The sequence below is a fragment of the Myiozetetes cayanensis genome, unplaced genomic scaffold, assembly GCF_022539395.1.
Source record: "Myiozetetes cayanensis isolate MyiCay16 unplaced genomic scaffold, myiCay2020 scf35, whole genome shotgun sequence".
Lineage (NCBI taxonomy): Eukaryota > Metazoa > Chordata > Aves > Passeriformes > Tyrannidae > Myiozetetes > Myiozetetes cayanensis.
Genome location: NW_026087577.1, coordinates 1,312,510 through 1,325,774, shown reverse-complemented (window position 1 = coordinate 1,325,774; position 13,265 = coordinate 1,312,510). Strand labels below are relative to the sequence as shown.

General features: G+C 62.9%; 1 protein-coding gene across 1 annotated transcript; it reads left to right on the top strand.

Annotated features, from left to right (window-relative positions):
• Positions 1-1,006: 1,006 nt before the first annotated feature.
• On the top strand, positions 1,007-11,928 carry NGFR (nerve growth factor receptor). The gene is made up of 6 exons (XM_050327952.1): positions 1,007-1,109; positions 4,486-4,627; positions 7,955-8,314; positions 9,598-9,841; positions 10,564-10,724; positions 11,315-11,928. Exons 1-6 carry the CDS (start codon positions 1,068-1,070, stop codon positions 11,614-11,616), a joined length of 1,251 nt encoding a protein of 416 aa, XP_050183909.1. The 5' UTR covers positions 1,007-1,067; the 3' UTR covers positions 11,617-11,928.
• Positions 11,929-13,265: the final 1,337 nt, after the last annotated feature.

Sequence of the window (13,265 nt, the reverse complement as noted above, 5' to 3'; positions counted from 1 at the left end):
TGCTGGAGCTGAACATCGCTGTGGGGGACCCCAAAAGCACCTGCAGAGCCTGGGGGGTGAGGAAACACCTCTGTTAGAAGGACACGAGGCCAAACCCAAAGTCAGCCAGTGAAGGTCTCTGCTCCGTCCCTGCCCAGGAGCGGTGACAGGGCAGGTGACAGCATGGCAGGGCCATCCCAGCCACCCTCCTTTACCAGGACCACGAGTAAACCCATTTCATCCTTCCAGGGAGCCCACAAGGAGCATTCCTGGTGCTGACACAGCAAGGTAGGATGAGGGACAAGCCCTGACAGCTCCACCTTCTGTCTCCGGGGGGTCTGGGATGGCAGAGCCATCCTCCTGGAATGCTCCAGGACAAAGGAGAGTGGCACACAGGGAAGTTTAGGAACCAAAGGACATCAATATGAGGGGTTTTTTTGCTCCAAAGGGGAGCTCTGGATCCCATTGGGAGCTTCTCTTTGTCACCTGGATGGCTGGGACAGACCTCGGGGTCCCAGGGGTGTCACCAGTGCAGGTGGATGTCATTCCTTGTCCCAGAGGCTGGACACCCCGTCCCAGGCACGGAGCATCTCACTGGGGCTGCAGTGTCACTCATGAACCCAGCACGGGGACGGGGACGGGCGGACAGGGACAGACGGACGGACATGGAGGGGCAGAGAGCTGGATGAGCGGATGGACGGACAGACAGACAGCAGAGGAGGGTGAATGGAGACAGCGGAAGGGCGTGAATAACCGGGGGGCTGAAGAGCCGCGGCCGGACAGAGACCGAGCGCGCCCCGAAAAGCGCTTTGTGGGAGGGCGGCGGGGCCGGGGGGGCTCGGGGGGGCCCTGCTTTGTGTGGCGGCGGAGGAGGATGCGGGCTCGGCCGCTCGCCGTGATGCTCCGGGGGCGGAGAGGAGGAGGAGGAGGAGGAGGAGGGACTTGCAGCCCTTTTCTGGCTGCCGCCGAGGCGGCGGGCGGCAGAGGGAGGGCAGGGGCAGCCCGGCCGCGCTCCGGCTTTTGGGGGGAGGTCGCGGCCCCGCAGCGGCTCTCGGTGGGGGTCACCGGCCCCGCTGCCCCCGCGCACCATGGCCGGGCTCCTGGCGCTGCTGCTGCTCCTGCTGCCCGCGGTGAGTGAGGGAGCAGCGCCCGGGGGGAGCGCTGGCAGTGCCCGAGGCTCCGGGGGTGGGATGGAGGGTCCCGGAGGCACCCGCGGGGATGGGATGGAGGGTCCCCGGGGGCACCAGGCAGCGTGGGATGGAGGGTCCCGGAGGCACCAGGCTGGGGTGGGATGGAGGATCCCTGCGGTAACGGGATTGGAGGGTCCCCGAGGCATCAGCCGGGGGTGGGATGAGGAGTCCCGGAGGCACCTGACAGGGGTATTCGGAGGGTCCCGAGTGTACCACGTGCACCGGGATGGGAAGCCTCGGGGGTACGGGGCGGGAGGTCCCGGGGGTCCCCGTGCCGGAGGCAGCGGGAGTGCCAGGCAGAGTTCTTGGGATGTGGAGGGGGAGGTGGTTGGTGATGGGGGTCTCACAGCCCCTCTGCCCCCGCTGCACAGGGCTCTGCCAGCCCTTTTACCCGGGGAAAAAGGATGGCAGAGCCCTTGGTCAGCAGGGGAGAAGCCACCCACACCCCCAGTGCCTTCATCTCCCACCATCCCACGGCCCCCCAGATCTCTCCTAGACTTTCCCGGCTCCAAACTCTCCCAGAGCAAAGGGTGAGACCCCCTCCCTCCCGTCAGAGCCCTGTGATGGGCACAGCCTCGGCGTGTGCCCCAGACAAAAAACTTCAGGGCACGGGGGGGGCCTGGAGAGAGCGGAGTGCCCGGAGTGGGGCAGCCGGGTGGGCACGGGGGGCTGGACCCCCCATCTGTGGCAGAAACAGGGCTTTTACTGGGGGAGGGTTTGACGGGGGTCCCAGAGGGGTCGTTCGGCAGCCGGACGCCCCTCGGGCAGGATATTAAAGCCGGAGCTTTAGCGGCTTCACGCAGAGGCTGAGGAGGGGGGAGGGCTTGGCCGGAGGGTCTCCCTCCCCCGGGACGCTCGTGGCAGGAAAGGCAAGGAGGGATTCTTGTCCAGCCATATGGATTCAAAGGATTTCCCCCCAGGGAATGACCCGCCACCAGCTGCAGCAGGGCCGGGCTTTGGTGTCCCCTAAACCTCCACGGCCACTGCCCTGGCTCAGGGCTGAGCTCAGTCATCGCCCCCCCTGCCCTGGGGGCCAGTTCTGCCCCTCGGCGTTCCACCTGCCGAGACCCCGCGATCCCTCACCCAGGCACGTCCAGCTGTGCCCCCACAGCCGTGCCCGCAGCGCCGGGACCACCCAAAGCCCGGGCACCCCCTTTTGGTGCTCGTTACCTGCAGGGGGGAGGCAGAGCCGGACCCGCGGAGCTCAGACGTGGCTTCCTCGGCTGCCCAAACCTCGGGGAGCGCTCGGAGCCAGGGGTTTGGCTTTTCCTAGACGGGGTGCTTCGCCAGGAAAGGCAGAGCCCGTCTGTCAGGCTCGGGGGCAGCTCGGATCCAGGCTCGCCGCCGGGCTCACCTCCAGCTGGAGCGTCCCCTCCCCTCCCTGCTCCGGTGCGGTTTGCAGTGCCAGGGCTCCGGGGCTGTGCCCAAATCCCGCTTCAGGCTGCTCCCTCCACGTCCGTCCCATCCAGCTGCGCCTGCCAGGACACAGCATCCCCCCGGCACGGCTCCGAGAGCAATTAAGGGCTCGCAGAGGTGTCGCCCGCGCCCTCGGCCCGTGCCCCCTCGGCCCAGCTGTCAGAATGCTTTATGGTGTTAATACCTGCGGCTTTGTCAACAGGAGTTGTGTTAATAACAGGCACATTTCAGCGAGCTAACGCAGTCCAGGTGCCCTCTCCGAGCGTGTTAATCTTTAGGGGGTTCAGAAGTGAAAGGCAAACGCGGGAGCGAGTGGGGGGAGCAGCACCTGGGGCTGGAAGTTGCATTTCCCGCGGCATTTAGGAGGGTGGGTGGGGGGCACAGGTCACGGGGGTGGCACTGACCACTCCTGGCAGCGCTGTGGGAAGGGGACGTGTGGCCGGGGGGTGTCTCTGGGTGTCCGAGTGTCGCCCAGAGGAAGGAGCGCGGCCAGGTCCGTCCCCACGGGCACCGCTCGCAGCTGCCTGCGGCGTGGGAGAGCTGGATGCTGCCGGCCCAGCTGCGCTGCCCGGGCTGTCCCGCCACTATTTATAGCCAGGCACGTTCGGCTGCTCCCCCAGCCCCCTGGGATGCTGGAAAATCATCCCTAAGGAGGTGGGAGCGGGGCAAACCCCAGCCCAGGCAGGGGACACACCGCCAGCAGCGGGACGAGCTCCAGCCAGGTCGGTTCCAAAGCCCCACGAACCAAATCTGCCCTCCAGGACACACGTGTGGCCACCCCGCTGCGAAGCAAACCCCTCCCTCACCCCCAGACTAATATCCCAGCTGAAATTTGGGGGTGCTGGGGGGCTCCCCCTGCTCAGCAAATCCCTCCTGCCTGCCCAGCTGAGGCCGGGCTGGAGCGGGGCTGGCGGAGCAGCGGCGGGGAGGGGAGCGCAGGCTTTCCAGCGCAGGGTAATTGGAGCAGTTTGTCATTCAGATGCCTATAATTGGCGCTCCATTGTCTCGGCCCGGCCGGATGCTGCCGGATGATGCGCAGCGAGTTCATAACGCCGCATTGTGCGCGGAGAGGCGGCCAACTGGCTGACGAGGCATCCAGATGCGCGGGGAGGGGAGCGCCTCCGAGCCTCAGCCGAGCTGCTTCCCCCCGAAAATCGGGCTTAGCTGGCTAGCAGAGGGATGGGCCAGCGCTGGGACGCACCTGCTTGTGAGCACAGGGAGAAAAAAGAGTCCTGGAAGAGCTCGAACCCCCGCGAGCATCTCAGCAGTGCCCAGGCAGAGATGCTTCCTGCAGCCCAAGAGGTGGTTTTGGGGAGGGGGTCCCCACTCCCTGGGCTGCAAAGTGCCTCTGCAGGGTGGCTCATGGCATATTTATGGCTTCCAGCTGTGCTGGCAGGTGTTGTGAGCAGAGGCACTTCCATAAGCCGGGAATGTCGCAGAAGCTCCTGGTGCTCCCTTCAAACCTGCGTTTCCTTCGTGGTTTCCGGTCCCCACGGGATCTTGGGCTGCAGAGCTGCCACCCAAGCTCTCCAAACCCTCCTCTGAGGCAGGAAGGTCTCCTTTCCTCTCCCTTTCCCCAGGCTGGGCAGGGCTGAGCCCTTCAGGATGGCAAAGTGTCCTTAGGGGGGCACTTCTCAGATGAGAGACAAGAACAAAGAGCGCTGTAACCCTGTGGGGGAAAAGCCCCCATCACCCCCCAAAATACCCTCATGGGGGCTTTCCTGACTCCCTCCAGCTGCAGAATCCAGCAGGGCCTTTCCTGACGAGCACAGGAAAGGTGGTTCTCCGAAGAGCTGTGTTTAGTAGGGGATGTCACCCAGAGTGGGACTCTACCTGGATGCCACTCCCCACCTGCCCTGTTCTAACAGGAGCTGTGTCCTGGCTCTGTTCTCTCCCCCAGGATCCCTCCTGGGGCTCCAAGGACAAGTGCTACACCAAGATGTACACGACGAGCGGGGAGTGCTGCCGAGCCTGCAACCTGGGCGAGGGGGTGGTGCAGCCCTGCGGGGTCAACCAGACCGTGTGTGAGCCCTGCCTGGACAGTGAGTACCCACAGAGCCCTCCAAAGGGTGCCACGGGGGCTGGGGGGGCACTGGGGAGGCGTGAGTGTCGTGGTTTTGCCCACCAGCCAGGCCCCAATGTGTCCCCAGCTCATCCCAACATTCACCCCTCCAAAGCCCCCTCCCCACCGTGTGTGCTGCTCTCAGTTCCAGCCACGGAGGGGTCTCCTGCAGGTTTGGTTGTGGGTTTTTTTAAACCTTATAAAGGGCCACAGAATAAAAACAAGCTTGAGAGGGGAGAAGCAAATCCCAGCAGTCCCCAGGAGAGAGAGGGGGGCACAGGGTTCTCCCAGGCAGCTCCAGGCATGTTGCCTGTGTCGAATGCTCCATAAATGTCAGTGGGAGCCGAGTGCTGAGACCTGTGTAAGTGCTTACAGATGAAATGGCCCAGCTCTTCCAGCTCCCCCAGTGCCACAGAGCCAATCTGCCCTTCACATTTACTGCTGAGAACCCTTTGAAGGCACAGGCACAAATATTTGGGGGAGAAGCTTTGACAGCCAAGCCTGGATTGCTCCGGGGATGTGATTTGAGAGGGGGAAGGGACAGAGCAGGGCTGGGGGGGAGCAAAGAGGAGGCAAAGTCTGGGAGGGAGGAGCTGGGTAAGCAGAGCAGCAGCAGCACAGGACAGGGACAGGGACAGGGCAGGGACAGGGGAGGGACAGGGACAGGGCAGGGACAGGGCAGGGACAGGGCAGGGCTAAAAATACCTCAGCTCTCCTGCAAAATTGATAGACCTCGCTCAGCCTCCCTGTGCTTGGGCAGGATAACCTGGGAATTCAGACCCACCCTGTTATGGGGTGCCAGGGCATCCACTGTGCCATCCATCCCCACCAGCCCTTCCCGCAGGAATCCTGGATGCCGGGCTCCAGCTGCAGGGCTGCCAACCCAGAGGGGGCTTTGCACTCCTGGGGGTGCCCAGATGGGTCCTTTTCCCATCCTTTTCCCACTACCTGCACTTCCAGGCTTGTCTCCCTGATTTCTTTCTGGGAACTTATGGGATAAAGGGAATTTCCAGCTTTCCTGGAGGGTGCTGAGGTTATACAGAGACAAACCCTTCCTGTGGGGAAGCTGCCCAGGCTGTCAGACTGCAGCTGCAGGGGATGTAAACCCAGAGGGTGACTTGGCATTCCTGGCTCCTTGTCCCGCTCTCCAGGCCTTGGGGTCCCCCATTCCCCTTTCCCAGGTGTCCCAGATCCTGCTCACTGGGCCGGGCAGGTGGAGGCAGCCCCGGTGCTGGCACAGCCTGGGCTGGAGGAATGTGGGCACGGCCCAGGGCTGTGAGATCCCCACCTCCACCCCGGGCTGCCTCCCCTTGGACGTCTTCCCGACTCACCAGCCGGATTGTTTTGGAAAAATCCATTCCAACCGAAGCATGGCCCCTCACCAGAGCCTGCAGGGGCTGGGGGAGACAATCCCTGTGCCAGCCCCAGTGGCCACTGCCTTGTTTTATCCTGATTTTCCTGTCCCCCCAGCCTTTCCAGCCCCCCTGGCTGCTGCCTCATGATTTATTTATCCCCTCCCCAGCAGAGGGGGGAGGGCTGGGGGGGGCCCAGTTTGAATCTCAGCTGTAATTGCTCAGCTCAGATACCTTTGCTGCCACTGCAAATGTGCCCACTCAGCCGAAAGCCTTTCCTGGCCACTTCCCCGCTCTAATGGTGCCCATCAATAATTCAGGATAATGCGAAGGATGAGCCCAGGTTAATGGGAGCACCCGGAGCTGCTCCGGCTCCGCTCACTCGGCTGGGCACGGGGGCAGGGGCTGCTCACTCCCCCTCCCCGGGGCACAGACAGGGCCAAGAGCTCCAAAAACAAGTGTGCCAGTGAATCTGTGCCTGCCCCACCTCTGGAAGTGTCCGAATCCAGGCTTGGAGCAACCTGGGCTAGCAGAAGGTGTCCCTGCCCGTGGCAGGGGTGGCCTCGGGAGAGGAGCAGGACACCCAGACACAGGCCCTGGGTGATGTTGGGAGCAGAAATGTCGTGGCCGTGATGGGGTTTGCTGAGCTCGGCCACACTGGGGAAAAAAGCAGCTGGGATGGCACTTCTGTCCCTCTGATCCCGCCCATCGCTGGCAGATCAGGGACTTCCATTCCCATTTCTCTCTTGAAACAACCAGAAATTAAGCACTGGGACAGCTCTGCCCTGAGCTTGTCCGTAGCTCGGTCTCCCTTTGGACTCCCAGGGAATCTGGAGGCCGCTGAGAGTGGGAATTGCCATATCCGTGATCACCCCTGGGAGATGAGCAGGTTGTTAAGGATGCAGGTAGTGGCTGGATTGTTTCCCAAGGAGCAGGGAAGCAGAGGGGTTGGGGCTGAGGTCCCCAGCACCTCCTCCATCCCAGAGGCTGGACTTTCCCCTTGGCATTGTGGGTGAGGGAAGATGGGGCTCCGATGGGATCGATGGGAGCAGCCAAGGCAGGGACAGCAGCTGTGCCCTCCAGGACGGACCTGACCCGGCTTCCTGGGCTAAAAATATTCCTCAAACACCTTTGGGAATGGGCAGAGGGAGGGAGGGGGATTGATTTCCCCGGCAGTCAGTCCTACAGGATGAAACCGGAGAGCAAGAAGCCCCGGGGTCAGGGAGAGTCAGCAATTAGTGTTGTCACCTCCTGTCACATCACACCCCCGAGCTGGGGACACGTGGCTGAGGGGGGGGAACGGGGCTGTGATGCCCCAAGGGACCCCTGGGCAGGATGTGGAGGAGAAAGTGATGGGATGCTGAGGAGCTGTGGGCTGGCTGTGGGATGCTGTGGGACCATCAGGAGGTCAAACACGGGGCTGGCTCTGGGATGCCCACAGGGACCATCAGGAGGTCGAAAATAGGGATGGAGCTCCAGCTGGGGGCAGGGAACTTGCCTGGGGACACTGAGGGTGAGGATGGGCACCCTTGGACAGACAAAGAAGAGACATTTAGGCCTCCTGTTTCCTCATCACCCCAAAAGGGAACACCAAGGGCTGGTTCACAGGCCTGTGGTTTAAACTGATGCCAGGTATATATAACGAAACAGATGAGCAGCACATTCTAGAAAGACAGTATGGGATTAAATAAACCTCGTTTATACTGGGTTTGTGTGGAACAGCTGAGGGCAGCCCGGGCAGGGCTGGGTGCTGCCCTGGGCTGTCCCACACACAAAGCCAGCACAAAGGGCTGGATCCCCACAGGGCTGGGAATTGCTGCAGGAATGGTTGGTGGGAACGGGAAGCAGAGCCCAGGGGGATGCCTGGGGGTGCTGGGGGAGCTGCAGGGGGGACACACAGAGGGAATGTGGTGTGTCCGCCCTGCTGGCCCCGCTGAGGCTCTGTCCCCTGGCAGGTGTCACCTACTCGGACACGGTGAGCGCCACGGAGCCGTGCAAGCCCTGCACGCAGTGCGTGGGGCTGCAGAGCATGTCGGCGCCCTGCGTGGAGTCGGACGACGCCGTGTGCCGCTGCGCCTACGGATACTTCCAGGACGAGGCCAGCGGGGCCTGCAGGGAGTGCCGCGTGTGCGAGGTGGGCTTCGGGCTCATGTTCCCCTGCAAGGACTCGCAGGACACGGTGTGCGAGGAGTGCCCCGAGGGCACCTTCTCCAGCGAGGCCAACTTCGTGGACCCCTGCCTGCCCTGCACCACCTGCGAGGACAACGAGGTGCTGGTGAAGGAGTGCACGCCTGTGTCGGACGCCGAGTGCAGGGGTGAGGCTGCCTGTGCCAGGGAAGCGGGAGGGGATGGGGGATCACCGGGCTCGCTGTGCCGCTCCCTGCCTCAGTTTCCCTCTGGGAGGTGGGGCGTGTCCGTGGCTCAGACGAGGGGACCCCGGTGTCCAGCTGAGACCTCCTTCCCTCGGGAATTGCAGCTTCTGACCCTTGCTGTGAGCCCCCATCTCCTGCCCAGAACCCCAGCCTGGTGCCTGGCCAGCCCTTCCCAGGGGCTGAGCTCCCGCTGGGTGTTGCTGTGTGGAGCCAGGGTGGTTTTGGTGTCCAGGAACAGCCAGAGCTTCCCCAGCCTCAGCTGGGAATGCCAGCGGCTCCTTGGCAGCAGCAGCTGATTCCCTGCCAGGGAGAAAAGAGCTTTGTCCCGGGCACCGCTGGGTCACAGCACGAGGGCAGCCGGGGCTGCTCCCCGGGAGGGGTCGAGTAAATGGAGCCACAAGTGGAGGAGCACAGGGCCAGCTTTGTTATCCGGGCACGGCGCCCCGGGAGCTGCCACCGGAGCGGCGCTGCCAAAGGGAGGGGGATCTGACGAGTGCCAGCTCCCTGCTGTGACACCAGGGCCATCCACACTGGGACAGGGGCCATGGGGGGAGGGCAGGGTGCCAGCTCCCTGCTGTGACTCCCTCTCCATCCGTGCTGGGCTGGCAGATGTGGCTCAGCCCTGCAGGACTCGCTGCCCGTGGGCACAGGACGAGCCCCTGGTGATGAACACAGGGGGCTGGGATGGGCCTGACACCCAGGGCAGGGGTGGGATGGGGCAGGCACAGGTGAGGGTGTGTCCCTGGGGCAGGACAGGACGGATCCCCTCTCTCCATGGACCACGCCCGGATGTGGTGGGAATGGGGTCACTCCCAGGCGGGGCTGGCAGGGTGTGGGTGCAGGCAGGGGCCAGGGAAGGGGCAAGGCCAGGTTTTGGGATGGGATGAGCCCAGCTCTGTGGGCCTTACCCCAGCCCTGGTGCAGATGTGCACGGATGGGAGGCAGCTGGGGCAGCTGCCCTGGATTTTGGGAGCAGCAGTGGGAGCCCTGGGGCTCCATGGCGGGAAGAGCTGAAGGACTTGAGCAAACCCAGGGCTGGGGAAGAGCTTGCACAGTCATGGCCACATCCAGCCCTCAGGGCAGGCATCAGCCAGGCCCCCTCAGGGCAGGGGACAGCTCTGACCTGTGCTTGGGACAGGGGATGGGGTGGAGCTGTCACCTCCACAAGCCTCTAGGAGGAGACCCCTGCTGATGTTGTCACCTCCTCCTCTCCTGTCCCCTCCCAGGTCTCCACCCTCGCTGGACGACACACACGCCGTCCCTGGTGGGCTCTGAGAGCCCTGAGCCCGTCACCAGGGAGCCCCTCAGCACCGAGGTGCTGCCCAGCACCCTGGCAGACACAGGCACCACCGTCATGGGCAGCTCCCAGCCCGTCGTGAGCCGCGGCACCGCCGACAACCTCATCCCCGTCTACTGCTCCATCCTGGCCGCCGTGGTGGTGGGGCTGGTGGCCTACATTGCCTTCAAAAGGTACAGCAGGGCTTGGGGGCGTGGGAAACGGGCACTGTGAGTGTGCCCTCCCTTTGGGATGTCCTGCAGCCAGAGCTGCCACCGACGAGCGAGGGAGGGAGGGCACCAGGCCGGGTGGGTAGAGGTGGATTCCCAAAAATCCACGAGGAGAAGGCAGCTGAGGGAGCAAAGAGGCCGATAGCAGCAGGGTGGGGGCGGAGGAGCCCTCTCTGCACCCCCGTCCCTGCCCCTGCTCGCCCTGGCACTGTCAGAGCCGATCAGCTCAGCAGCTCAGCCCTGGGGTTTGCACCTGGCCACGGGCAAGCCGGGGCTGGCTCGGTGGCTCCGTGGGCATCCCGGCATGGGGGCACCCCCGGGGTGGATTTTTGTAGGGATCCCTGAGGAAGGGGCTCCCCCCAGGGCGGCGGTGGAGTCACCATCCCTGGAAGCATCCAAAGAACAAGCAGAGGTGGCACCGAGGGACGTGGCTGGATCTGTTCTGAGGCTGGACTTGATGATCCTGGAGGCCTTTCCCGACCTATTATTGTTGTGCTCTATGAAATTTTAGCTGAAATATTAATCACTAGGCTCTGTGGGAGCTCGGGAGCTCAGTGTTCTCTCAGCACCCGTGAATCCCGATTTCAACTGGCTGTGGGAGAAATGCTTCTCCCAGGGGAGGGGAACAATCCCAGGGCACAATCCCAGGGGATGTCACCTCCCTGACCCTCTCCCCCTCTCCCCAGGTGGAACAACTGCAAACAGAACAAGCAGGGGGCCAACAACCGCCCCGTGAACCAAACCCCTTCTCCGGAGGGGGAGAAGCTGCACAGCGACAGCGGCATCTCCGTGGACAGCCAGAGCCTGCACGACCAGCAGCCCCCCAGCCAGAGCACCCAGGGGCCAGGTAGGGCAGGCTTTGGAACTTTAATAGTGATTAAAACCACTGTTCATTTCACTGCTTGTCAGAGAGGGAGAGGGGAGAGGGAAAGGAAGAGCAAAGTGACGTGAAGAGAGAAGGGAGGACCTAAAAATTAAATGAGGGTGTTGAGGGTACACGAAAAAGGAAGTTAAATTGTAAACTATTCCAGCAATAACATAAATCCAGAAAAAAACCCAAGTTTGGGGATTTTTGTCCATTCTTTCAGTCATAAGTGGCTGAGCTTAATTTTAAGCCCGTGAGCAGGCCTATAACAGCTGGTAGGACTTCTTAATGATTTAAGCCAGTAAGTGAATTGTTTACAAGGTTATGGGAAATACTGATATTTTTTCAGGAACTCATCAGCCCAGTCAGCCAGATAAAAATGAACCAGTCCAGTCAGTCTTGGGAAGCTTTCCATTTTTATAGATATTCTTTACCCTTATAAGAACATGAGAAGTTTTCCTTTGTTATCAACATCCTTTACCCTCTAAAGAGCTGGAGCTGCAGGGCAGGGGCACCCTGGGGTGGGCAGGGGCACCCCTGGGGTGGGTTTAATGCCTCTCCACCCTTCCCAGCACCCAAAGGAGACGGGAACCTCTACACGAGCCTTCCCCCCGGCAAGCAGGAGGAGGTGGAGAAGCTGCTGGGCAGCTCTGCCGAGGAGACGTGGAGGCAGCTGGCGGGGGAGCTGGGCTACAAGGAGGACCTCATTGACTCCTTCACCCGCGAGGAATCGCCCGCCCGGGCTCTGCTGGCCCACTGGTCCTCCAAGGAATCGGCCACCCTGGAGGCGCTGCTGGCCGCGCTGCGCAGGATCCAGCGCGGGGACATCGCCGACAGCCTGGGCAGCGAGTCCACGGCCACCTCGCCCGTCTGAAGGGTGGCCCGGGGCGGCCCCGCGGGGTCCCCTCCCCCCGTGCCCCTCTCGCCCTTCCCCTCCCCGGCAGCGGCAGCCCCGGGGGGGAGGGCAGGGGGGCAGCGGGGCCTCCCCGGGCCCCTCCTGTTCCCAGCCCTGCGCGCCCTGAGCTCCCGCTCGCTGAGCTCCTGGTCTCGGTACCGGCCCCTCCCGCCGCTGCCTCCCCCCGGCAGCCCCTGAGGGGTTTTTTGGGGGGGCTCAGTCCCTCTCCATGCCCAGATCCCGTCTCCAGCCCCTTGAGGCTGGATGGACGGACAGACAGGCTGGATGGACAGACAGGCTGGATGGACAGGCAGACAGACATAGGAGGGAGCAACACGCTCTCAACCCTCTCCTCTCTCCTCCCTTCCAGCCCTTTCTCCCTGGGGCTCCAAGTTCTCCTTGGGGCTCCAAGTTCTCCTCTTCCTCCCAGGCCCAACCTCTCTTTCCGGCTCCCCCAAAATCCAGCTGCTTCCCCTCTCCCCCCAGAGCGCGGGCCAAGGGCAGGGCTGGAGGGAACTGGAGCTGCTGTAGCAGGATTTGGGGGCTGCTCCTGTGAGGGGGGACCAGCAGCCCAAGCTACACTGTGAAATTTGGGGGGTGCAGCCCCCCCCTCCCCAAGCTCCAGGGGCCTGCCAGTGTTCAGTCCCGGTGAGGAGCAGCTGGGACCACCCGGAGCAGATTTTGGGGGGGAGCCCTTCGAGGGCTGAAGAGGACACTGAAGCTCCCATGGACACAGTCCTTGGGGGACACTGAAGGTCTAAAGGGCTGGAAAAAGTGCCTGCCTGCTGCAGGGACATGATAAAAGGGCTGTGCTCATCTCTCCCCTCCCCATCCCGATGTCCCTGGCAAAGCCACCTTGTCACGATTGCACTGCCCCTCCTGGCCCAGAGACCCCCTGCTTGTAAGGGCTCCTCCTCCTCCAGCACTGTGCAGGGTGGCTCAGAAGCTCCCCTGGGGTCGTTCAGCAGGTGCTGCCCACCCTCGTGCACCCCGGGGGTGACCCCAGCACGTCCCTGTGCCGGGACCCCCAGGGAGGGGACAGCGCTCGCCACCTCCACCTCTCCAGAGCTGGGAGGGCATTTTTTTTGGCATATCAGCTCCCAGCCCACTCCTGGGTGACGCTGGAGAGAGAACCTGTTCCCCCAAGAGTTGCCACCAAGGTCCCAGGAGATGATCCCAACTCAGCCATGGCCTCTTGCTTGCCCGGAGCACCGGGAGGTTCTGCAGAGGAGGGGCTGCTGGGGCAGCTGGTGCACGGCCCCCCCTTCGCCTCTGGATTCATCAGAAACTCTTTCCTGGAGGCAGAAGGTGATTTTCCTCCCCTGCTCAAGGAGGCAAGCGAGACTTGTAAATACTGTGGTGTTGTTTTACTCCCTGCTCGATGTTTGTATGTGTGACATGGGGTGACAGCTCCCACCCCAGCCCTTCCCTCTTCCTCACAGCCTGTCCACCTCCAAGGGGAGCATTCCCAGCCCAAGCCTTCGGTCCCACCTCGTTTCTGGCCTTAAAGACTCAACGGGGAGCAGCAAAACACCCCAAAAACCACTGCAGCAGGTCCTTGAGAAACTTGGGAACGTGGAAGGATTTGGCTGCTCCCAGCAGAGCTGCCGGGAAGGGAGGGAGAGCTC